General features: G+C 42.8%; 1 protein-coding gene across 3 annotated transcripts; it reads left to right on the plus strand.

Annotated features, from left to right (window-relative positions):
* The first annotated feature begins 1,710 nt into the window (after positions 1 to 1,710).
* On the plus strand, positions 1,711 to 26,105 carry LOC133220787 (merlin-like). 3 transcript variants are annotated; one of them, XM_061369129.1, is made up of 20 exons: positions 1,711 to 1,729; positions 2,132 to 2,238; positions 5,079 to 5,326; positions 6,721 to 6,838; positions 8,745 to 8,870; positions 9,234 to 9,356; positions 13,469 to 13,552; positions 14,342 to 14,410; positions 14,621 to 14,703; positions 15,941 to 16,016; positions 16,462 to 16,599; positions 18,326 to 18,400; positions 19,134 to 19,247; positions 19,688 to 19,810; positions 20,380 to 20,597; positions 21,448 to 21,550; positions 22,267 to 22,394; positions 22,965 to 23,115; positions 23,801 to 24,010; positions 24,973 to 26,105. In XM_061369129.1, exons 3-20 carry the CDS (start codon positions 5,319 to 5,321, stop codon positions 25,006 to 25,008), a joined length of 1,983 nt encoding a protein of 660 aa, XP_061225113.1. In that variant the 5' UTR covers positions 1,711 to 1,729; positions 2,132 to 2,238; positions 5,079 to 5,318; the 3' UTR covers positions 25,009 to 26,105. The 3 variants fall into 3 exon arrangements, with proteins under 3 accessions (XP_061225113.1, XP_061225124.1, XP_061225132.1); XM_061369140.1 differs by lacking the exons at positions 1,711 to 1,729; positions 8,745 to 8,870; positions 9,234 to 9,356 and having other exon boundaries at positions 1,762 to 2,238; XM_061369148.1 differs by lacking the exons at positions 1,711 to 1,729; positions 2,132 to 2,238; positions 5,079 to 5,326; ... (1 more) ...; positions 8,745 to 8,870; positions 9,234 to 9,356 and adding an exon at positions 11,552 to 12,051.
* Positions 26,106 to 26,325: the final 220 nt, after the last annotated feature.

Raw genomic sequence — 26,325 nt, forward strand, 5'->3', positions numbered from 1 at the left:
TTGCCTGAGTAAGTGTAATCACTTTTGATTTACACCCCATTTTGAATTACACCCCATTACCTTATTTCATTAGGTTGAGCTCCCTATATCACTTTTGCAAGAATCATGGGCAAAAGAGATTGCTAAACATTGTAAAACTAGAACCAATATTAAAACTGATGGAGACTAATGACTCACCCAGCTGTGTCCTGTTAAACACAACTGACCTGTTCAATTCTCCTTCTATCTGATTTCTAAGATTATACGACACTTGCTTTAATATCACAACACATCAAAAGCAAAGTTTAGGAACACAAAGACACTCGCATAGAATGAAATGCTCCAAGCAGCAATGCTCATGGTAACTTCTATCATCCTTGACTCAGGTGTGGGACTCATAGGGCTGGAGCAGGGGGGGAGAGGCTCTCCTGTACGACAGGGCTAAGCAACCCCAGTCACAGTGGCCAGGCCAGGGAGAGGCAAACCCCTATACAACACCCTCAGAACACAAAGGAACTGCCGGGCCGCCAAGAGACAGACAACATGTCCACAGCAGAGGCACAGAAGAGGTAGTTCAAACAGGTCTAGGAGCATTCCGCCCCCCGGCTCCCCACAGCGCTCCGCAGAAGGCCCAGCCTCAGCTACACCCCTGCCATCAAGGCTGAGAAACAGGCGCTGTCCCGCGGATGTAAAGCTGTGCCTCAGCACCCTCCAGAGCGCGGCTCCAGCCCGAGGACCGCCCCACACCACGGCACCCCATAGCCCAGCACCCCACAGCCCCTCACCACCACCGCTGCGCCTCAGAGGCCCTACGGAACCGGAGCCGGAAGCGGCAGACCCGGAAGAGCCGCGCGGCAGCGGGGCGGGTCCAACGGCGGAAAGGGGCGGGGCCTCCTGGGAGCATTTAAAGGCACAGGCGGCACCGCGCTCGATCAGTAGCGGGGCAGGGGCTGGAGTGGTCGTGTGGCTGTACGTGTGGGTTTGTCTCATCGATTAGTGGGCGTTTAAAGACGATAGAAACGAGGGCTTTATCATGCCCTAGGCAGAAGGAAACCTGCCTGAGCTTGTAGCTAGGGGAAACTGCTGAGAGGGTGCTGGCTGTGTGGAGGCTTGCCCTGCACCTGGTCCCTGGGTTCACACAGCTCACTTCAGCCTGATTTTCGCTATAAATAGCTGATGCGGGTGTGCGTTCAGCAGTGGTTGTGCTGCAGGGCCGGGCACAGCTTGCAGCCTGACTGGGGATGGTGGAAGGAGGAGAGGAGGCTGAGCTGTGAGACCTGAGGTGCTGTTCACCCTCAGGGTGGAGGTGCCCCACAGGCACCTCAGGAGGCAGGAGATTTGTGCTCCTCCTCCTGCTGTTAACGTAGATGAGCCAAATCTTGAGGTTTTGCCATGTAAATAGAGAATCATTGTAGCATCTATGAAGGGACAGCTGGCCTGCTCACCTTACTCATACGTACCCAATTCAGCGTCTGTATCTAAAAATGGAGGGGGGGGGGGGAAACCACCAAAAAAATCACTAAATAAGGGAACACACCCCACCCCCCTTACAAACTAAATAATGGCAAAGGAAAGGTCTTTACTCTGCTGTTGCATTTGAGGTAATGTGCCCTGGCAGCTCATGGAGCTGGTGGTTTCTCTTCCTGTGACTTCAGGCTATGACCATCCCTTCGGGCAAGTAGTTTGCTCCTCACTTTCCAGGCCCCTTGGGTGTTACTGTCCCAGCAGCACTCACCATAGAAGAGGGCAGGTAGGGAATCGTGTTTACTTGGCAGGACAACACTGTGTGGCTTCCCTTTTTAAGGTGGTTGGGTATGGTGCGGCCAGGCTGTTCTGTGTATGGCTGGAGACACTGCTGAAATCCTTTGTTCAGATACGCTCAAAGGAGTTATTTGGAAGCTCATTACCAGTTCTTGCAGATCTCCAAGGCAAGATTCATGGGTTTCTCTTATTTTAGTGCTTTAAGGGTGAATTGCAGTGGCGAGAAGTTGGGAGGAGTCTTGCTGGCCCAGGCAGGAAATGGTTAAGAGCCTTTCATATCACCTGGGAAAGCAATCCTTTGATTTTTCAGAGGGCGCTAACATGCTGCAGTTCATAGGAAACAAAGGGAAGGGGATCAAGTATAAAAGTTGTTCTTGGGTTTTATTTTCAGTGGCAGAACTTGTGAGGGCTGGATACTGATGCCTGCTGGAAAAGATGGACATTTGGATTCAGAAGAACTGATTTTTCCTTATCTTCTTTCCGAAAATGATCTGTGAGGTAAGTTCTGATTCCAGCTGGTGACTTTAGATAACTTCTTTGGTAGATTGGGAACTAAAGGAAAAACCTTTTTTGTCGTTGACCCATTTTAAAGCAGCAAATTCTTTGCGTAAATTGCTACTTGGGCAGGGCAGGGAGTGCAGGCAGAAGTGTGAGTCAACAATGGTAAAAAGCCCACAGAGCTTTCCTGTATTGTCTGCATTCAAATGGCTTGCATTAATTTCTGAGCTTAAGTATAAAAATTCAGGAGTTGGGAGAATGAGTCAGGGGAATTTGGGATGAAGAGGAGCAGTAAATAGCGATGACAGGAGACTTTCAAGTTCTAGTAGGAGCTGTGTTAATGTACTTTTGCAGTTGAGGTTTCAAGCATCTTCTTTTGGTGTCTCTTAAAACACTTCTCAAACCTTGTTTCTTTAAACCATGCTGCACTCCAAAGGGATTTTTTGTATTGCTAGCTTGTGTAAGGACTTTGCTAGCAGATGGTACTGCCCCTGTGCAGTACTGGTCTTTAAGGGCAGACTGCTTTTGGAAGGGGTAAGAGAGGGGTTTCACAGTTACTGTTAATTCCTAACCTGTCAGCAGCTGACTGAGGAGGTCTCACCTTAAAAAAGTGTCGTTGGCTTTTCTGTTCGTGTGGAAACAGAGTGTGGCTGACCCAAGTGTGACTGGATGGTAATAGTGTTGTCACTGACAGCAAGTGCCATGTGAAGGGAAATGTTTATACCCTGTAGAGAGCCCTGGAAAGCATCCTTAGGAATGTTAAACTGAAAGTAAATAGTACTTTTACTCTTGGGAAGGTTAATTGCAGCTTGCTCACTGGTGTATTTACCTGTCTCTAATGTACTGAATTCTGAATTCATTGAGCTTTGTGTATGTGTGCGTGTGCTGATTTCATTTTTTTTTCTTCTTTGTCATTTTCAGTTAATACTGGAAGTGGCAGCTGATGTGTGGGTTATTCCCCGTACTGATAGAATGCAGTGCAGTGATGTAACACCACTGCCCATCTAGTGCTGTGATAGATAAGCATCAGTCCTTGCAAGAGTCGCCTTGCCAGTTCTTCCAGCTATTGCCTGCTGTCCCAGTTTCCCTTGCACCCCCCATGTGTCGCTCAGGCATTAGTTTGTCATCGTCAAGACTGAAGAAGACTAATTGAGTCAGAGCTGGTGGATGGCAGCTCTTTCATCTTGATATGAACACCCTAGAAGGCAGAGTCAGTCAGGACTGTTCTTTTCCTGCAAATTATATTCCTCAGCACTGCACTTCTGTTCCCCTCATCAAGCAAAGCTTTTATCATCTTTCTGCTGGTTTTCATGAGGTGCAGGAGAAGCTGTGGACATTCACAGCTTCTGAACTCCCTGTTCCCAGATTCTGGCTGGACAGGAATCTTTTTATCATCCCACCCTATTTTGGATTAATGTGTTACTTGGTAAGGTTATGGCACCCTCTGATCTATCGCATTTCACTGCTTCTGGGTCTTGAGCTTAGGTCCCTGTGGCAACTGCAGAAATAAATCACTTGGAGCTCAGTGACAGAAACTCTATCTTGAAAACACGTTGCACATGATTCACAGTTAAGTGTTGTTATTAGCAGGGATCTAGAGGGTAAATTGCTTTTGCACTTTAATAAAAGATTGCATACCCAGATAGTCTTATTCTGCAAGATTCCTCTTGGAATCTTAGGAAGTAACTTAGGAAAAAGTTATTTTCCTAAAACACTTGACTGTTAAGTGCTTTTGCTTATGTTGACAGTATCTGTCATTCATTTAAGCTATTCAGTGTGAAAACATTTTCTATTTCTTTACCAGTGCTATTGATTAAAATGCAGTTTACATTTCTTGGGAAAATTTGATATTCAAAAATGTCTTTTCACTGTGAGTCAGAATGTACTTTTCCATGGAATAAAAATTCTGGAAAGGAAAAAAAAAAAGCCATTGGAAATGTTGAACAAATTATATTGTCATTTCAACCAGGTTATAGAAGAAAAAGGAAGTACTTCAAAGGCAAAGTGAGGGCTCCAGTATTTTTGTCATATTTTGAGAAAATGAGTACATTCTTCTGCAGTTCAATTTTATCGGTTCAGCATTTTCCATATGAAACTCTTTGAGAATGTTCTGTACTGGCCCTAAACCCAAGTTCCTGTTTAAATCCTGTTTCAAATTACATCTTAATAATGAATTATGAAGCTTTTTTCTTCTTTGTCTTCATCCATTACTGTTTCTTTCAGAACTCACAGGAGTTGTTTCCAGTGTTGTAGTTTGTAGTTCTTGTGCTTTAACTGCTGTATCCAATAGTACAATTATTTACAGTAAATCCCTGTTTTTGAGGAAAACTGATCAGGAAAGACCTTTGGAATGTCACAGGTTAACATGGATTTTTCCTGGTAGCTGTGCTGCAGCTTGCAGATTAGAGATCAAATGACATCACTGGAATAATTACTGCTTTTGGGTGCCTTCACATGATGCTCTCCTTGTTAATATTACTGTGGCCACATTACACCATTCTACTATGGTAATTTTATGGGGTTTAAATATTCCTTTTCCCTTAATTGAGAACACTTGAAGTTGGGGAGGGTGCTGTAGGGGCATGTGGTTGCCTGCGTCTTGAGGGGGAGCAGATACTGTCACACTGTTTGGATAGAAGTTCAGAAAGATAGAAATTCCATCCTACGCTTTCCCAGCACCATCATATTGTTATTAGTGAATTTCTCTCAATCTGACTGCAACTTAATTAAGCTTATTATTCCTTGTTCTAACCATTGTGGTCAGGAAGAGCAGATGTTACAACGTTTTATCATGCTTGTCCCTTTGCTCTCTACTAACCACAACTTTCATTTTACCACAGATTATTTTCTAGCCCTTGGACCTCTCCCTTGGATTTTCTCCAGTTCGCCCATTATCTTTCCCAAGTGTGTTGCCCCAGCCTGGACAAGACTTCAGCAGAAGCTTTACCACAGCTGAATGGAGGGAGAGGACTCCTCAACTGGTCTCAGTGGTGTCAGAAAGATGAATTTCCTCCTGAGCCTTTCTTCCCTACTCTGAGTTGTCTGAAGTACTTGTTCTCAACTCTACTGCTGATGTCCATATGATTTGGTAACTGACTCATCTGTTCTCTGCCTCAGCTTCCCTACAGTTTTAAAAGAAAAACTTCCATATACCTTTTACCTCCTTTTTAGCTACTTTAAATTCCTGGTTGAGGGGCACATACAAGGGTAAGCTGAAAATAATCAGTACATTTGCAATCCACTTTTGAGATCAGCAGAAGCAAAGAAGGGGACAAGATAATGTATAAAATGCTGGCAGGATCAGACAAATGGAACCTTTCAGTTGAAGCTAGAACTTTATTTTGGAATTCCTCAAGGAGAGACTGGAAGTCTGCCACAGTGTAATAGTCTTACATTGTAGGAAACCAAGAATGCCTCAGCCTCTTCTTGACCTATATAGTTTGCAGATATTAACTGGGTTGTGCAAGTCTGAGGTGTTCTTTTTATGAAGTAAAAAGAAGAAAACTTTGCAGGCTGATTTCATGTGCTCAGAAATAAACACCTGAGACCTGCATAGTGCGGATTGTCACTATCATTTAACCCACAAAACCCTTGTGGCTGTGGAAATAGCACGTCTCATCAGTTTTCTTGATGGCATGAAGTCAGTTGCTCTTAGAATATTAGATTTGTGAAGGCATTTTCTGTAGGCTTTTGCAAAATTAAATTCATTTCACTAGAACCCCACTGGGAAAATTAACTTCTGTCATAATGAGTTAGTATGCCCAAGAGAACATGGTAAATTCAGCTTAATTCCACTGCAGGTATTCTTGGCATTCGTATCATGTCAGGGAGTGAAGATCTCATGTTGTAAAGAAACTCAGTAGGTTAGTGGCTCGAGGTACCATAACTAACGGAAAAGGACTGAGTTGGATTTGGCATCGTAAGGTTTTTCTGTGTGATGTAGCACTTTACTGTTTTACAAGTGGAGCTTCCACTGGTGCATGTAGAGCTGGTACATGCCACACAGACCTTTGAGAAAGGAAATTGTGCTTGGATATATAAAAGGGATGAGGAATGTCATATTTCTGTTGGCATTATTCAAAAGCCAAGTATTGTATTCGTTGCAGAGTCTTGTTGTAAGAGACTGCTGAATTGCATGGATGTGGGTGCTTGTGTGGAGCATGAGAGCTGTACTGAAGGTTCTCTAGATGTCTGCAGCTGTAATGAGAGGCAGGCCCTTGGATCTTGCAATATGAGGTCTGAATGATGTTCTTTCTAGTACTGTAGGAACCCAGTGTTTGTCAAGGTCTCAGGAAAGACAGGAATGACATTTTGGAGCAATTTATTTTCAGGTGCAAACTAAATTTAAAGATCAAACTGAATTTTAAATGCATACTTAGAGGTGACTTTATTCTGCAAGTTTGGATTTGTCCTGCTGTGGAATCTAGCCAAGAAAACGTTACTGGATTTCTAGCCCTAAAGGTAATGCATGTTTGATTTCAGGTGTGGCTGTCCTCATAAACTAAAAAATATGTCCATCCGAGGCCTGAAGAAGAAACAACCAAAGACTTTTAAAGTCAAAATTGTAACAGTGGATGCTGAAATGGAGTTCAGCTGTGAGGTAAGAGTCCTCAGCAGAATGCCAGGAAGATGGAAACTGACCTTTGTATGAGCAAGACATACATTTGAAACGTTCAGTTTATCAGTTCATGGATGGCCTTAAAACTGATCTGTTATTTTTAGAAGCAGTGGATTACTCAGGCTGAGATGCATTCTTTTAAACAGCACTGGTCAGGAATTAAAGCTGTTCCATGAAATTCATTTGACTGTGACACTGCTAAGTTAGCAGTAAGCCTGCTTTCTTCATAAGCATTCCAGCATATGATGCAGGACTTGTTTGTGTATATACCTACTTTGAATCACAGAATGATAGAACGGTTTGGGTTGGAAAGGACCTTAAGATCACCCAGTTCCAACCCTCCTGCCATGGCCAGGGACACCTCACACTAAACCCTGTCACCCAAGACGCCATCCAACCTGGCCTTGTACACTGCCAGGGATGGAGCATTCACAACATCCTTGAGCAGCTTTGACAGAGAACTCTGGTCAGAGCTGATCCTAAGATGTTGCTTGTAAAGTAAGTTATAAAATGGTACTTTTGCAGTCAGCTGATATGGGATGTTCTCTTCAAATTTCCCGTTTGTAAACTGCAGTTTATTCTTTTAACTACTATGGCTGCTTTGTATCTCTGGGCAGAAGGCAAAAATGATCAAATGAAAAAGCTAGCTTTTCTTCCGGCAGTTATGGCACTCTAGTAAATTGGATAGACAAACCATGACTGCAGGAAAATATGGAAGAAAATAAATGCAGCAAGTGATGAATTGCTAAATGAATTGGGCTCCACTGTTGAGGAGATAGAAATCTGCCTGATTAATTCCTAATCATCCAGCAAAAGCAAGAAGACACACAGTTATTGGGAGGAGTTAGAAAACTGAGGTCCAGTGGGACTGGCAATTCTAATAAGACACTTGAGTGTCTTGTGGGGCATTTAGTATTTTCATTTACTGTGTCCCTCAGAGACAGAATAGATTACTCACAGGCAGCTCACTCCTGTGACCTACAGCTCTGCCTGCAAGTATTCTGGATCAGTGAAAATAAAGGATTTGGAAAATTTGATTCAGAGATCAAAGTTCTTGTTAACAAATCCAGCTTGATGTATTCCTTCCTTTGCTATCTCTACCTTCTCCCCAAGTATTGTTCTTCTGGGATGATTTCCTGCTTTCCATCCAGATACTACCTAAAAGTTCTCCCCCCTACCCTCCCCCCCCCCCCAAGTTCTCATGGTGGACCAAAGCAAATAGACAAAATCATCGTTTTGACATGTAGTCAAACAGAAGAAACAGATGTGCAGCCTCCTCAGTGCAAAAATGAGGCCTCATACATACGTGTGTGAATTCTGGAGCCTTTAAGCAAAGTTTGCTGTCGGTGGTGGCTGGCTACTCAATCACTCTAGAAAAGAGGCTTCTGTTCATTTAAATAAGAGTAGCATAAAGGCTTGGCTTGGTGCCACAGAAATAACTAAGGTATGTGAAAGGTGGATTTGCTTTCACTGTTGGGCATTTCTTCCCTGTGCCCTGACATTCCTTTGATTTCCCCTGGCCCTCTCTCAGTCTCTCCAATTTGCATAAACTATTGAATGAGATTTTTTACAAATACTAATAAAGCCTTACCATGTCCTAGGACATCAGTAGTACAACTGTCATTCCCCATGCTCAGAAAGTCCTTGATGCTGTGGTTTAAGGACTATAGCTGCTCTGTGAATGTTTCTGTGGAGAAGAGGAGGAGGAGGTGGAGCGTGGTAGCTATTTCACCTTTGTAGACAGCAGTAGGCATGTTTCATTGGAAAGCTAAAGGTCAGATAAGAGTTCATAGGAGAAACGCAAATGGTAGCCTAGTTGGCCTCACTAAAATGAGACAAATTTATGCAAGACATTCCTGTTTTTCTGAATTTTCTTTCTCTCTTTTAGATGAAGTGGAAAGGAAAGGACTTGTTTGACCTGGTGTGCCGAGCACTTGGTTTAAGGGAGACTTGGTTCTTTGGCTTGCAGTACACAATAAAAGGAATGTGCACCTGGTTAAAGATGGACAAAAAGGTATAGGAAACAAAATATCAAAGTGGCAGTTTTCTTCTTATAAAAAGATTTACTTATTTAAGCACAGGAGCTGAAGGGGAATGTGTTACACAAAAGCTCCATTTTAGATAGCATCATTATTTTAAGAGTGAAGTTTGTTGTGGTCTGATTGTTTCTGTTAAGTGTGACCTGAAGGATCACAGAGCAATCACCATTAGATGTACTGATTGCTAGTAGATTAAAGCTCAGCATTGCTCTCTCTTCTAAGATATGTAAAGGCTGCACTGAGTGGGTTATTGTCTGCTTTCTGATTTTCCCCTGGAATATTATTTTGAGACACTTATGTACTATTTTTGATTCTGATTTTATTTTATCTGTAAACAGGTTTTAGATCAAGAAATCCCAAAGGAAGATCCCATTAGCTTTCATTTTTTGGCTAAATTCTACCCAGAGAAGGTAGAAGAGGAACTATTACAGGAAATTACCCAGCATTTGTTCTTCCTTCAGGTCAGAAACAATTTTTAACCATGAATTCCTTCTGTATTTACCCCAATGTTTTTGTATTGTCTTTGATCTTGTTGGCAGCTGTTAGTCTCAATGATTTTGCTGGCTTCAGCTGTATCAGTGTCTCTGTAAAGATCTTGTTTTTGTGAATACAAACATCTCTCCTGACTGCTGTGCTTTTGTGTCCTGGTAAAGCTGAATGTTGTTTGCCTTCTTCAGGTTTTTGTTCTCTTTATGGCTTCCCTTACTGTTTGTACTAGGAATGGGAGTTAAATTGTTGAGACCTGTAGTTTCATGTAAAATGACTTTTACACATTGCTTTTTGGGTGATAATTCAAGGGGGCCTACAGGGATGCTGGGGATGGACTCTTCATTAGGGACTGTGGTGATAGGACAAGGGGTAATGGGTTAAAACTTAGACAGGGGAAGTTTAGGTTGGATATAAGGAGGAAATTCTTTCCTCTTAGGGTGGTGAGGCACTGGAATGGGTTGCCCAAGGAGGTTGTGAATGCTTCATCCCTGGCAGTGTTCAAGGCCAGGTTGGATGAAGCCTTGGGTAATATGGTTTAGAGCGAGGTGTCCCTGCCCATGGCAGGGGTGTTGGAACTGGATGATCTTAAGGTCCTTTCCAACCCTAACTATTCTGTGATTCTATATGGACATTCCAGACTTGTTTTGCTCCTGTGGTATATATTTTAAAAGAAAAGCCATGCAAGGTTGGCTCTGAAGAGCTGTGTGGCTTCTGCACTAACTGGTCAGTGTTGGAAAAGGATGAAGCCATCATTTTTATCAGCTCCAGAAGTTATCTTGAAGACTGTGTCATCTGGTCTGCTCTGGCTGCAGCTCAATTGGATGAAGAGAGTCTCAACAGCTCCCTGTCATTGTTGCCTTAGCCCTGCTGGTGTAACCTCTCACGAAACCATTCCCTAACCTAGCTCTTTCAAAACGAGCAGGATTAGAAGAGACCTGTTATTAGATGTATGCAGTGTGGGGGAGTGACTACACAAGCAGTCATGGTGGCAGATGTGAAGGTGGAGCAGGGGGAAGGAATGGTGGTAAGCGGTTGAGCGTGAGAAACTTTTTCACCCATATCCGCTGCAGACAGAACAAGACCTGTGACTACAGCCTGTCCCTGAAAACAAAACTTGCCAGTTCCTAAAAATAGCCCAGGGGATTACTGGGAGACCCTGTGTATGACTGTAGAAGGCACAATCACTAGAAAACAAGAACTCCTCACCTGTCCTCCAACTTGATTTAGGACTGTGGGGAAAAAAGATCATAGAATTTGATAGCCATTCTGAAATGCAGGTTTGTTCATGTAGCAAGTTTCAAAAGGAGTGGAGTAGCACACACAGCTAGGACTCAAACAGAAGACTGACCACAATGTGTGATCCTTTGAAAGACAAAGTATGGAAGCATCATCATATGGTCTGATAGCCCCTGGATGTGCAGAGTTCTTCCCTTGGTATAGGGTTGGTATTCTGAACATCCAGACTTGCACACACTGAATTGTGTCAGTGACATTAGCCAGTTTGAGTTGTCCTCCCTACCTCATTGAACTGGATGCAGGCTACTCATGCTAGCAGGATAAATCCCTAGCTTTGAGAAATCCTCATTACAGATAACAAAACCCATTTCAGCTCTGCCATAGGGACATCTACTGAGGAGCTGCAGGACAACAGTACTGTCCTCAAGAGCAGAGCTGTTGATGTATGAGCACAGCTTGGTCTGTAGACTGTGGTGGTTCTTACAAATTCACACAAAATGAAAGCTGGTAAAACCAGTAATTAACCCCACACATGCATTGATGGTAGTAGCTGTGCAGAGGCAGCTTTTTTATTTGCCACTTGTTTTCTTTTGTCCCAGAAATTGTTAGGGATCTCCATTTAAAAAGCAGATGGAGAAAATTCTTGGTGTGCAGTGGTTTGTTATCAAACTTAAGATGCCTCAGTGAGGAAAAGCCATGCTGTGGCTCCCTAGCTGCAGAAGGAGACTGTGTCTGTAGCAATAGATAATCAGGCATTGAGTTTTTGATGGTTAGCTGTTTGTTCCCATGTCTGTGACATCCAGCTTCTCTGCTGAGTTGCTGTGGAGTCCCTCTGCTAGTTACAGCCTCCTGGTGTGGTGCTTTATTCTGGTAGCTTTCAGCAGTATGTGCTTGTGCAAGTAGATTGGTTTTAAAGTCAGTCTGCATCTGTAAATAGAGTAAACACACTTCTGCCCTGAGGAGGATGTGTTAGCGAAGTAATGGTAAAATGCTGTTGTTCTGAGGGTTAATATACTAACTAGAACTTCATCCAGAGCCCTTAACCACTTGGCAGTTTGCTTCTGAAGCTAATTTTGGAAAAGAATGAGGGGCAGAACTCTTTTCCTAGCCTTTTAATCCTGATTTTGTTCACTTTCTTCTCTTGGAACCTGCCTTGACTAGCAGATATGCAATTAGCAAATTCCTCTCATTCCAAAGGAGAAAAACAAGACTGAAACAAATTTCAACTTGCAGAGTTTCCTGACTGTAAGAACTTCAGATCACACCTGGATGCTAATAGGAAAAACATGTACAGACATCTGGATGCCTCCACTTTTCAGCTCTTCCTGACTATTCAGACCTTTACAAATTAATGTGGCATAACAGCTTTTTGCAAAAAGGTGTGAATAAATGTAAATGACTATAGCTAAACATTGTCTGTCTCTACGTCAGGTACTTTGCTTCTTCAGAAAGAAGCGTAACAAAATGCCCTTGTAAGAACTGATTTATCTGAAGTTGTTCTGAATTCTCAAATGTATGATTTGCACCACGGAGTATGAAAGTTGGAGCTTTCCAATTTGGAAGAAAACTTGTTTCAATCTTTTCATTCTTTCCATTTTAACAGCTTACAAAGAATTTTCCCTGTACTATTACTCAGGTTCATATATTGTGCTCACAAGAGACTACATTTAAAAGAAAAGCTTTCTTGATGGTTCATTTCAGTTCACGATACCTACAGCGCCAAAGTGTATTTGTGAAGAGAGCTCCATGCTATCGCAAGTGATTTTTCTTCTTGGAACTGTTTAAGACTGTGCATTATGCAGAATTTCCTTGTCTTGTGCTTGTTAGTAGGCTGAATACATCACACCTGAGAGGAGGATTTGTGAAGATTAATTTCCCCTTCCCTCTAGGTTTTCAAGTAAAAATTACACAGTTGATTTAAAATCAAGCAGGATCTTCCAAACTATTAGACCTCTGATCTTGGTAGCACCATGGAGTATTAAAATGAAATGAATGTTAATAGACTCCACCATTTATACTGGGCTTTTGGTTTTAAGCCCGTACATTTTTGTTGTGCTTAGGCCACTGTAACTGAAGAAATTATGTGATCTATTGTGGGGGTCTCCTTTATTCTCTCATTCTGAAAAGCTTGAGAAGATAAGCCATATTGAGAATTGTAGTGATAGGACAAGGGGGAATGGGTTTAAACTTAAACAGGGAAAGTTCAGGTTGGAGATAAGGAAGAAGCTCTTTACTATGAGGATGCTGAGGCGCTGCAACAGGTTGCCCAGAGAAGTGGTAAATTCTCCATCCCTGGCAGTGTTCAAGGCCAGGTTGGACAGAGCCTTGGGTGCCATGGTCTGGGATGAGGTCTCCCTGTCCATGGCAGGGGGGTTGTGACTGGTGATCTTAAGGCTCTTTCCAACCCAAACCATTCTGTGATTATGGTTTTCAGTAAGTCTCTGGCCTTGGCAGCATTAGACAGGTGGACAGCCCTGAATAATCTGGTCTAGTTGGACCTGCTTTGCCTAGATGGTCCCTTCCAGTCTAGAAGCTGATGTTTTACATGTGGTACAGGTAACTTTTTCAAAGCAGGAAGAGAAAGAATTGTTGAAATGACTTTAATTAATAATAATTAACGATTTTATAATACATTCTTTTTCAAAAGGGGGGATTTTTTTTTTCCCCATTAAATGCAATACTAAGTAAAAGCTTCCTGTGTTTCTGATTGCCATTTTGTTACTGTTATTAATTCATAATGGTGATGTTTGCCAAGTTATAGTCTGGGCATGTCTAGTTTCATTTCAAGCCTCACATTAAGTTCCAACTTTGAGCTTCTTTAACTTGCTCCCTTTTTTTCTTGATTCAGGTTAAGAAACAAATACTGGATGAGGAAATCTATTGTTCTCCAGAAGCAACAGTTTTACTGGCTTCTTATGCTGTTCAGGCCAAGGTTTGTGCATAGAAGTGCTCTTTTTAAAATAGATTTTGTGTCCTTTTTTAATCAGCACATTTACATGGTGGTGTGTAAAACACAACAGTGCTAAAATTTGCTGTTAAAGAAGTTGGTCATCCTGTGAGGTACAGGCTCAGCTAGAAAAATAAGCATTAGGTGCCACTACAAGGCTTTTGCTATTATAGACTATGCTTTTGCAACTTAAGGGATTTCTTTGGACTTAATGATGTGAAGTAATCGTTCTCTCAGCTAGAATTATTTGCTGTTGGTTTAAAAACTGTCCATGGATACAGCAGCTGCTGACACCAGAGCTCAAAATAGAAGGATTTAGGATCTCTCAGTACATATAGCTCGCTTCGTGCCACCAAGAGCCAAACTTGCACAGTTGCAGGAGGTGAACACAAGTTCTTAGCAAGGCTGGCCCTTTGCAGTAGCCAAATCTATGTAGAGTAGATATAAGAATGAGTAGGGGAGCTTACACTCCTAAACATAGCCTGTAGTTCAGAGGAGGGTATGAAGTCATGGAAGATTCCTTCATATCTGCAATTACCAAGAGCAGCAGTCTAAGGTTGAAGTCTAAGGTTACAGACCACCTATGCATGGAGCCACATGCACAACACAAAGACTGGAAGGAAATTCCATGGACCTGTTTATTAGGTGTTACCCTGTCTATGAAAGAACTAAATCAAAATTTGTCTCAAGCAATTGGATTAAACTGTGCAAGTGACAAGTTCTCCAGCATTCTGAATCTAACAAAGTAAAGTATCTTTTCTTTTCTTGGGACAGTATGGTGACTACGACCCAAATTTTCATGAGCCAGGCTTTCTAGCCCATGATGAGCTTTTACCCAAAAGGGTAAGTCTTTATTCTTTATAAAGCCAAATCTTTAAGTCTACTCTTTGTAACACAGATATGCTAGTTATAGAGCATTAGAAACTGTTTGCATCTGCCCCGAGCTTGGCAAAATGACCAAGCTGTGAACTGCATTGCTGCATTCATGTTGCTTGGGAGAGGCACCACATGTATATGTATCTTCAAAGGAAACCAAACTCCTTTTCTCTGTAGGTCCTCAGGCAGTATCAGCTGACAGCAGAGATGTGGGAAGAAAAGATTACTGCTTGGTATGCTGAGCACAGGGGTATTGCCAGGTACTGAAATTATTTCACTCTTTGTAAATCCCATGCATTTCAGTAACTGGTTACTTGCTGTCTTCAGTGAAGTTTGGGTTTTGTAGAATGAGCTAAGGCATTTTGGTTTCAAAGCTGTGATGTTAATAGGTTAATTTATAACTAAGGATGAAAACACGCACCATTCTGGGGTAAAAAGCATCTTTACATCATCTGGTGTAAAAAGTGTCTTGTGTAGGGCTCCAGATGCTTGTAAACTGGGTTTGCTTTGAAGTGAACAGAGAAGCTGAGGGCTCTTGCAGAGCTTCATGACCTAACATACCAAAACCGGGAGTCCTGTCTCATCAGAGTCCATGTATGCCAGCAGAGGGAAGTTCCTGCAGAAGGTCCGAGTTGTGTTGAGTTTGCAATTAGCCCTAAGAGTTTCATTTAAGGCCATTAGCTGCCTGGAGTTGCTGTTGTGTCTGCCCTATGCAGCAGCCTTATCGCACCAGTCTTCCTCTAGAATAAAAAGAATTAATCTGATATATTTTATACCTTGTGAAAATTGTGGCTCAAAAAGTTGGAAGTGTACTTAGCAGGGAATCAAAACAGCATCATAGTTCCAGGGCTGAGTTTTAGTGCTATTCCATGTGGGCATACAGCTACTTTGAGACATTCAGCATGTCTGGAAATTCAATTAAACAAGAAGTAGGAGCTGCTGGCTCCCAGAGGCAGCCTTTCCTAGCATTTCAGTTCAATTTCTCTTTGGCTGTTCTACATACTTCTTAGCACTGTTTTCACTGAGTATTTTCCTCAAGACTTACTGATGCCTCACCTTGAAGGGAGAAGAACGGTGGGTGGAGAGATTCTCACCCTTCTTTGGCCTCTGCCCAAAGCTCTGTTTAGTTTGTTCAAGACTCATTTCTAAATGAAGTCTGTTTCCTGAAAGAAATACCCTCACGTCATGGAAAACAATGGTAGGGTAGGTTTCCAAGATATAATAATGATGGAGTGGCAACATTAACATGAGGATAAGACTGGACTTGCATTTTAATAAAGATTACACTATATATATATTTTCAAAATAGGTACAGCTTGACTGTATTCCTTAGCATTGCTGGTTTTATTATCCTTTTTCTATTATTGAAAGTAAAATGGGAAAACTAAAGAAAGTACAAAAGAGCAGATTGCCTCTTCTTTTCTAAATGGGAAATGTAGAGTCAGCTAGGAGAGGAAGGTTGGAATCTCCAAGTATAACCATGACCTTATTCGCTAGGGATGAAGCTGAGATGAACTACCTGAAAATTGCCCAAGACTTGGAAATGTATGGGGTCAATTATTTCCCAATTGCTGTAAGTGCTTTATTTTAGCAGTTTTCAGTTGCTGTAGATGATGGTACTGTCCTGTGAAAACCCTCCAGTGAGTTTGGATCTGGGATTCTGACTTCTGGTTTTCTGTGTTGGTAGTGGGTTGTCTACTAGTTGTCCTGACTTGGTTGACTTGCCTGCTAAGTGAGGAGGTGAATAAACCAGTTAATGTTTCGCAATCTGACAAAGGTCTTGAGTAGCTCTGGGTATGTAAAGGGGAAGAAGGAGAAGCAGACTAGAAGTTTGAGCTGCTTTAGGCAACCTGGAAGACTGGGTTTATTAGCTAGCAGTGACATTATTCACAGTAGTCTGTGGAAACATCAATTTCCTAAAAATCCAGATAAATATCAGTGTATTAGAGTGTGGTTCTTGTCTGTGGTTGTTTAATGTCACTGTAAATGGCATTTACTGGTATCTGTTACTTTTTTAGCAAAATAAAAACCACACAGATCTCCTACTTGGAGTTGATGCCAAAGGTATTCATATCTACAGCATTAATAACAGGTTCTCTCCAAATAAGTCGTTTGAGTGGAGTGCTATCAGAAACATTTCCTATAGTGAGAAAGAGGTATGATGGCTTTGATATATTATTCTTTTTATATGGGCACGGGTGTGGACTGGGATTCTTGGAACAGGCTGAAAGCTGTCTCTGTTTAAAGAAACTGGGAGAGAAGGGGGAAATCCTGGGGAGCTTTGTTACAGCACTAGAAATAACAGACCTGCCTTTCAGATGTGCTGTGTATCCTCTGTTCCCCCAGGAGACAGAGGTTGCTCTGAGCTCTCCAAACTTGCAGAGCCCTCTGTTCTGGTTCCCTCCCTGCTGCTTGTCCTTTGAAAACAAGTGTGTTGCTGTCTAAAAAAGATACATGTTGTGAATGCCACCTTCCTCTGTTATCTCAGCAGGAATGTGATAATCTGTTAAAACTTAATGCCATTTTCACATGCAGAAGCTGTCCTTGTAGATGAGGTTTTTGAAGCACAGTGGCAAGAGGAGACATGCAGGGAGATCCACATGTTTTCCTGTCTGAATTCTGTCAGATTGTCAGTGAACGATTTTGGTCGTCAGCACAACCCTACCATTGCAATTCCACTGTAATTTCAGAGCCTGTCTTTTACCTGTAGGAAGTATTCTAGGGAGCAGGTGAAATTTAGGCTCATTACAAATCATCTGGCTACATAGAAGGCTATAATCAGAAAAACAAAGCCAGGAAAACTACACTGGTACAGGAATTCATCAGCCTAAGGACAGCACAGCCTGCTCCATTTTCTGCAGGCCTTTTGAAGAACAGTGAAGATGAAGTTTGCTGTCGGGAGTTAGAAGTGCACACATGAAATCAGGCAGGAGTTCTGCCTCCAAAAAGTTTGATCCATGCATGACATCAAACTTCCCCTCTGGTCTTTTAAATGAACTGCTTTAGCTCCCTACTGCTGGGAAGTTGGGCAGCCCTATATCAAACCTCCACTATATTCAGTGACACGTTCATAGCCTGTTCCTCACCAGGCAACATATTCAACCAGTTGTTACCTACGAGGTGAAACAAGCTGTAGGACATTATGATCTTGGTGACTCAGCTGGCCTGAAATTATACATTGCATTGTAAATGAATTGTAGGAATCGAGTGCTAGCTAACCCATGAGTCACAGCAAACAGGATCTTAAAGATTGGAGCTGTGTTTGTTATGCAGCCAAACTGTGCACATCTATAAGAAGTGAAACAGTGTGTGCTGACCTGGCAGCATGAAAGCTCTTCATGTCTTCTGGAAACAGCTTGGGAGATAGGACTGAAATGTGAGGAAGCAGGAACTCCAGGACTGTTATGTTCAGAAGAAGTCATCCTTCTGGCCTTCATACATCTGTTTACACCTGCAGTGATTGCTATTCAGAGATGTTTGGTTTCTCCCTGACTTCTAAGTATATGACTGCTTCTGGGGATGAATGTATTCTGTTTTCCTGATAACCTGTGCTTGTTCCAATGTTAGCATGGTGTGCAAGTGCGCAGGTGGGTTTATTATGAAAATCACCATCCAAACTGGCACCAGGGTGGGTCTGTGGGAGGCTGTATCTGCTAACATAGCCAGCTGTGGGAGCAGATAAGGAACTTGGGTAACAGCAGCCCAGGTTCTGATTCTTTTGAGCAAAAATATTTCTGCATCACTCTCTCCACACTTGTGCCATAAATCACTGCTTCCCTGGAGAGTAGTGGAGATGGGCTAAAGTTTGCTTTAGTATTAATAGTTTCAGCTTTGTTTTTCCTCCTTCTCACTGTGTTTTCTTTTTCTCTTTTGCCTGTATAGTTAACTATTAAACCTCTTGATAAAAAAGCAGAAGTCTTCAAGTTCTTTTCCTCTCAACTCAAAGTAAACAAATTGGTAAGTGGCCTGCTTTCCTTCTTTAAAACAGAGTCTGGTACTACTGACTGCTATCTGGGTAAGAAATAGTGTTTGTAAAATCTATTGAGCTTCAGCATGTGTGTTCCTGAGGATTGTTTTGTCCAGGAAGTCAGGGTGCATACATTTGTCTTCTCTGGGAAGGGGAGATGATGGGTGGAAAGCAAGATGTGGAAGAAAGTCCAAATCACAACAGATACTGTAAGCAGAGGGTGTAGCATATGGAAAGGTGCAAAGCTACTGCAGCATCTGCCTATCTGGCTGCTGTAGGTTCTTAATCAGCTACTGTTTATCCTTTGCTGCAACAAGGAAGGGACCTAATCAGCTGGCTAATTTCATCAGCACTGATTGCTTCCTAACACAACCACAGGGGCTGGGCACTTCTCAGTGAGCTTGTGGAGGGGCCATTGCAGGTGACTGTTCCCACAGCTACATCTTCTGTACTTATGGCCTAGATCTATTGCCTGTTCTTACTCAGGAAATGGGAGAAACACAGAAGGAAGCCTTCCTCCTGTTATGAACTTTTCTGAGCTGTTACGTACGTGGGTATGCCTGCCCTGCGTGCTGATTTGCTTGGAAGGAAAGCAACTGCCAGTACTAGTGCTGAAGTCAGAATAGTGAGCTTCTGTCCTGTGAGGCCAATGTGGGGCTCTTCATATCTCTGGCTGGGGCACAAGTATATCAAAATCACATTTGCTTTGCTTTTCCTATTCAGATTTTGCAGTTGTGCATTGGAAACCATGACCTATTTATGAGGAGAAGAAAAGTGGACTCAATAGAAATCCAGCAAATGAAAGCACAAGCCAGGGAAGAAAAAGCTAGGAAAAAGGTAGGTTCTTTTTCTTCCTCTGTTGTTGAAAATACTGATTATTATTCCAGCTGGTGCCCTTGCTGTCCACGCACTGCATCAGTATGTGTGGGAGGTTCGAAAGTGCAGCAGGATTGGATGTGGGAACAGCCCTGGTGTGTATACAGCATCTGAGGATGTAAGTGATGTTTGTGAAACCGAATTGGTGATCGCAAAGATGTGGGGTACGTAACAGATTGATCCAGGTGCTTTTCCAGAGGTCTGAAATAACCAGTATTACCTGTTAGAGGAGTTCAGTGCTGCAAAGTGCAAGCAGCTTCAGCACTGCATCTCTGGTGAGTATCAGTCCACCAGCTAGAGAGCAGCCCGTTCTTCATTAGATTCGTTTGCTGTGCTGCCTCAGGCCAAGATGAGGTTCTGCTGCGAGCCCACAAACGTGGTATTGCTTATTCTGTTTCCAGATGGAGAATCAAAGGCTGGCCAGGGAGAAGCAGCTCCGAGAAGAAGCTGAGCGAGCCAAAGAAGAGCTGGAAAGGCGTCTTTTCCAGCTGGAAGATGAAGCCAGGCAGGCCAATGAGGCCCTGGTGAGTAGCACATTAGTCTGAATATTCTCATGCTTGACAGCCTTTCTTGGTTTAGGAGGTTTTTTTTTTTCTTATGTTTCCTGTGAGACACCAGGAATTATGGCTCAGACAAGGCTGGAGAGTTTCTGACCACTGGTGGAGAAGGCATGCTGAAATTCCTGGGAAATCTTGATCTGCCATAGTCTCCATTTGCTGGGAGTCATTTGCTCCCTGTATTTGGTTCAGAGTGCTTTCTTCATGCAAAGAGGGAAGAAAGGAAGCAACCTTGGAGCTGAAATTGGGAGAAAGGGGCATGGTGCACTGGCAACTGAAGGGGCCAACTTCAATTTTTGGTTGACATCTTTGTCCAGCTCCTTGCTTTGTAGAGGTGAGCAGCAGGAAGGAAGTTAGGCAATTCTGGATGAGAGGAGGAACACCAGACCCTATAGTTATGTTTACTATACTTTTTATTTTAAGGAATAATATTTTTATCACTTGATCTTTGGGAAAAGATGTCCTCTTCTGACTCTTTGCAGGGCTGGTTTTGTAGATGCTAGACAGGGTGACTAAGAAAAATGGTTTCTTCTTAGCTCCGATCCCAGGAAGCAGCAGAGTTGCTGGCTGAGAAAGCTCAGATTGCAGAAGAAGAGGCAAAATTGCTGGCCCAGAATGCTGCAGAAGCTGAGCAAGAGCGACAGAGGCTGGAGATCACAGCTCTGAAAACCAAGGAGGAGAAACGCCTGATGGAGCAAAAGATGCGGGAGGCAGAGCTGATAGCAGTGAAGCTGGTGAAGGAGTCTGACCGGAGGTTAGGTTTGTTTGAGTGAGGTTGTGTGGCTTTACAGGGATGCCTGGGTGGAGAATGTGCTGCTTTTCTCAGCTAAGCCAGGGAGGAAGGGTGACTAAGCCTTCCTGCATCTTATTTGTTTCACCTGGTACAGGGTGGTTGTGATGCAGGTCGTTTCCAGAGGATCAGATGCAAAGCTTTAGAGATGCTTAGTATTACAGATCCAGAATGCAGATGCATTTGCTGTAGAGTGTTATCAAAAGAGCACTGTCTACCTAGCTATCTACCTTTACCAGTTTGTATACCCTGTGAGTTAGGAGGCTGTTCTCATTTATTAGTACCAAGTGGTGGTCTCTTATATCCCTTTAAGATCTCTGAGAACTGTAAATCAGGTAAACTCCCGTGGAACATAAACCACTTGGAGTTTGTATGTTCCATATAATGCCTGATGATTCAGAGCAGACTATTGTTGACAGAGGATGTTTAACTTGCTATTAAGGGCCTTCTGCTTGTTTTTAGGATACTGCCAAAAAGCTTGCCAAAATAAAGAGCAGATTATGTTGCACCTCTCCCCACCTTGGGAAGCTTGGAGCATCTGTATCAGCAGGTCATAACTGAGCCCATGGAAATTAGGAGTAGGAAAAATATGTTCATTCAGCCAGTTTGAGCAGGATTGTCTTTGAAAGCAATCCTGCTGTGTCCACTTAGTTCTCCATCTGAGCAACCCAATGCAAGTATCTTTGGGTAAAGGAATAACTCACAGTAATGGATCTTGTTCTCTGGAAGTTAGTGAGGTGCATAGCTCTGAAATCCATGTCTTGCTTTATACTGGAAATCATCAACCATTCCTGACAGGATATTTGTCTTACAGAGCCAAGGAAGCAGAGCATCTGAAACAAGATCTGCATGAAGCCAGAGAGGCTGAACGGAAAGCAAAGCAGAAACTCTTAGACATAACCAGGCTTAATTATCCTGTAAGTTCCTGCTGTATTGGGCACCACTTCGTCTTCAGAGATAGTCAGTAGTTGATTGCATTTTTATAGCCCCCATCAAGCTGACTGGTGGCATGTCTGCATCCAGCTGGGGGACAAAGACCTAAAGGACCAAGTGGTGCTTAAACACAGTGTAGCTAGGATGGAAATTGTATTTGTTCAGGGCACTGAATCGGGATGATAAGAAAGGCAAGACAAAAGTTAGATGCAGGACTGCTGTTGGGACTCAGGGAGTAGAGATGGTCTTGCCTTCATTCATACCCGGTATTGACTTTGTGCCGTCTCAGTTGGGCAATACCTTGTGGAGGCTGTTGTTCTGAGCCAGCTCTGTGGTCCTGGCACCTACATAGCCCGTGAGTGTGTTTAGGCAAAGCAGATGAAGCTGTGACCAGCAAGAAGGCAGCTGTGTGGCCCAACTCCCACCTCTGCTCCAGTGTTGCTGAGAATGGGTTGTCTGCTGAAATAGATAAAAACACTGCAGCCAGGATACTTCTTAGCCCTTGGATCTGTGTGTTATGGACTTCAGCAGTTCATCTGGGGCCACTCAGAGGGGAAGGGCTGCAGGAGCATCTGTGTGTCTCAGAATCCATAGGTAGCTTATGGAATGGCTCGGCATGGCATTCTTGCAGAAACTGGGGAGATAAACCCCAAACTGAACAATCAGATTTTATTGACAGTGCTTGTGTCACCTCTTTCAGCACATGGTCAAGTACCCACAATACTCCCCAGCTGACACCAGAGATGCCAACTTTGACAAAGGATCCATAAAGCTGGATTTGAAGGACATTGACCTCAAGAGACTATCCTTTGAGATAGAGAGAGAGAGGTATCATTATGCTTATGGTGTAAATAAAGGAGTATGTTCATCATGGAAAGTACAGAAAGGAAAAAAAGTAGTATCTGGGAATCACGGTTCATCCTTTTAACGTTTCAGGATGGCCTCCTACTTGCACATACGTCTGGAGCCTTTTACTGGGCTGGTGTGGATTATGTCTGTGTAAGACTAGCTATTTACACAAAGAGTCTTCTGGTGGCATCAAACCCTAAATCCAGAACCCTTCTGTCTTGGAGAGCTTTCTGTCGGGGGCAAACTTTGCTCGTTTAACAGCACGTTAGAGGACAGAAGCTTCCCTCTAGTGTTAAAATATGGTATTGCTTTGATCTAATACATGGAGAAGTTTTCCCTCTTTTGGTCTGGAAGGACATGCTTGATAAAAAGTTAGTAAGTGTGTGAATGCTGAAGGCTGGAAGTGAGCCCCTTTCTCACTGGGTCAGACGGCTGCCTATCAAAGCCCCAAAATGTAACTAAGACCTTCCTCTATCCTGCTTCCACACACACCATTTCTTGAGCTATGTCATGCCAATAAGCTTTTTGTCTCTAACGTGTGGACTGCAGGCTAGACTACTTAGAAAAGAGCAGAAAGTTTGAAGATCGACTGAAAGAACTGAAATCTGAAATTCATGCTTTGAAACTAGAAGAAAAACAGTCTGGGCTTTACTCTCACTGGAATGAAGTCCTGGGATCCTTGGATCGCTCCTTAGGAAATGTATGTATACCCCAAATACCTGCCACCTTTTCAGCATGAGCCATTAAAGAGAATAGTATGTGTGTGCCAAATATAATTGCTGTGTTTCAGTTCAAGGCACATGCTGTAGTACCCTTGACAGTAAGGTACTAAAAGTGTGAACACAGACAAGGAAAATTTCATGTCAAAACATCCAAGAAGTTTTTCCTGGGCAGGATACCAGTAGAATAAGCAAAAAATACCTTATTTTACAGATTATGCAATCACAGTAAGGGCTTAAGCTCTTGGAGCAGCCTAAATTGTTGTAACTCAATAACACATTTAGATGTGTTTCCTCATCGTTTGCATCACATTCTCATTCACGTGCTTTGTGGTTGCTGAAAGTCATGAGTCTTGGTGTGGGGTTTTTTTTTCTCAAGGCAGTGAGGAACTAAACCCAGATTTCTGTTGGAAGTTTCTTGTTATTTATATAAACATTCCAGCCTCTTCCTGAGCCAGTGCAAGAATAGGGCTGGGTTTGTCTTTCCAGATTGTTCCACATGTAGCAAAAATGGCTCCAAGTCAATGGTTTTAGAGAGAGAATGGAGGCTTGGAAAAATGATGAGGGAAGATGGCCTTTATTTTCTGTCTCTGTATCTGATGTTCTTTTGGGCTTAATAAGAGTTGAGATAGAGAGGGTATTAAATTTCCATGTGCTCTTTTAAAGACCCCATTGTGGATGAAAACCTTTGAAACTGGAGATTCATTGGATATAAATCTTCGAAGACCTTTCCCTGCTTACTTGCTAAATACTACAAGCAGCTGGCCTTGTACCAACAAAATTCAGCACACGGTGCCAGTGGAAAAGTCCTCTTTCCAAGCCAATTCCTTGGTTGCCAGCAGTGTGGGCACAGGAACTAGAAAACACATTATAAAGGTAATCAGATTTGTAAGTAAATTCCTAAATGCTCACTCAAAGTGTATTGTTCAGAGAGATCAATAATGCTTGGCTTTAGGGACCTGTTTTGTCACAGCCTCTGAAATGATGAGTCAAGGCATGGCTGTTGAATGAGTTTGGAGACCCTGCACTGGTGTGCACCATTTGGGACTGTTCGTAACTTAAGGCCATCTGTTTTTTTGCATGATCTAAGCTGGTGTGCAAAGCTGTGTTGGTAAATGAACCAGAAGTGCCCTACTCCGTAGTACAAAGATCTGCATTAGGTTCTATTTGTATCATCCAGGCCTGGAAATGAGAATATACTTCCAGGTACAGAGAGCTTAAAACATATTGTGCCTGTATCTCAGATTTATTGGTATCTTAAACCAGGTAATCTCTCTTTTAAGCACAGGGAGTAAAATACCAGTAAGTGCCTAGACTTCCAAAAGTTCAGTTCTTTTCCAATGTGTTCCCTGTCAAAGAGTCCTGAAGCACTAATGAGTGAAAAGAACTGTAAGGACATGCAGTCTTGAACAGCGGGAAGGAAGTCACCTTTCTCTTGGCAATGCTGATTGTGCAAGGTGTTGGCAATAAGGAAAGCCTGATGTATTTTGTTGCTGTTCTATATTAACAAAACTGAGGGGTTTTAGGATTATTTAGAGGCTCTAGTGTAGTAACCTTCAAGACCTGAATCTTCAGGGTTGTGTGCTTAGAAGGAACAGCTGAGTGTAGCAACAGATGAGGAAGCAGCTCTTTCTAATGCAAGTAACAAGCAACTTTTTAAGCCTAACCTATCTAAATAGCAGGGGTGCTTGTTTTGAGAAAGAAGGAAAAGTTATTGCAGGGCATCTTGCAAAAGGCTTCAGAGTTGGAGGTAAAGCAACTACAGGACCAAGGAAATTACTTTGTTGTAAGCAGGACTTCAAGATGGAGCTAATTCTTCCTATTTGATTTGTCTGTAGGTTCAGCAGCACGACTCGGATGTGATCTACATTTGAAACCACTCATTTCCTTACCAGACTGGTAGGACATTGTGGCCATCGTTTTTGGCTGCTGCAAATTGCACCTATATGAGGACACTTGCACAGCTCTGTCTGCTGACAGGCAGCAGCTTAAGAGACACGGTACTATAGCTAGAGAGGTACCATTCAGCTTCCAAGCAGGTAATGTAAGCTGGGAGCACTGAAACTGCCAGTGTAACATGGTGTCTTTGGGTACAATGGTAAACATACAAACCCAGAGCAGTGTTGTTTACTACTTATGCACTTTGAAGAAACACTTTATACTTCATTAAACCTTCTTCCCCCAGGTGTTTTTACACCCTGACTGACCAGTATGGTACTGTACTTATGTAGAAAGGATGCTAGGCAGCAAGTGGCCAGGAGATGTTTGGGATGAGAAGAAAATTGTCCATGAGCTTGGTGTTTACCTACACAATAGACTGATTATGTGTTCAGTCAGGTCCATGGGACAGGAGTCCCACAGAGCTGCTCAGCATGTTGGTGTCTGCCTGCCAAATCCTTTCTTTTCCTCCCCAAACACTTCTTGGTTTGCTTAATTGATCTGCATTTCTCTGTGAGAAATCTCAGCTTTCAGTTCCAGATGTAGAGGTGGACATCTTCAAATACCTCTCATTCCTGGGGGAATCCTTTGTTTGAAATGCAAAGCTTCTCTTCTCTCTACGGCTTCGGACTCCATCAAGCACTTGCTGTTGCTTTTGCTGCTCCAGCAAACTTTGCATACATTAACTTGTTTCCCCAGTTCTGTGTAACGCAGCTTGCAAATTAGGCAAAGACAAAAGATGCTCTTGGTGTCTGCTGAAGTTGGACTTGTCTCTGACGGAGAGGTGCATGCAGCAAAATGTCTGCCTCATTAGTAAAACCTACTTGCATTTTCTGGTTTTGTGTGTGTTTAACTGTCTGTTTCACCATAAATCTTCAGCCTGGGGAAGCAGACAGTAAGCAGCTGTAGCTGAAGTAGTAGCACTGTTGAGCTTGTGTTGTAAAAATGAATGGTAATGTTGTTAAATATCTTGTTCTAAAAGCTAAGGTTAAAAGAAATACATTCAATAAAAAGCTCCCATTTCCACTTGCTAGTAAGAGCTTTGAGCTGAATGTTGTGTCACTACTGCAACAGCATTAACAAGGCAAGTTCCAAGACACATCTCCCATGTACACATCTGCAACAGACTGAGGGCACAGTGGAGGATAGTATCTGTAGCCTGCTCTGTTCTCAGGCCTCCACCAGTTGTGACAGTTATGTGGCAGGATGCACATAACAGCCAACTGCAGCGGTGTCCTGTTGTCAGTTTTCTC

The sequence above is a fragment of the Neopsephotus bourkii genome, unplaced genomic scaffold (assembly GCF_033783945.1).
Source record: "Neopsephotus bourkii isolate Nb327-2 ecotype Australia unplaced genomic scaffold, CSIRO-AGI_Nbou_v1 NB_140, whole genome shotgun sequence".
NCBI lineage: Eukaryota > Metazoa > Chordata > Aves > Psittaciformes > Psittacidae > Neopsephotus > Neopsephotus bourkii.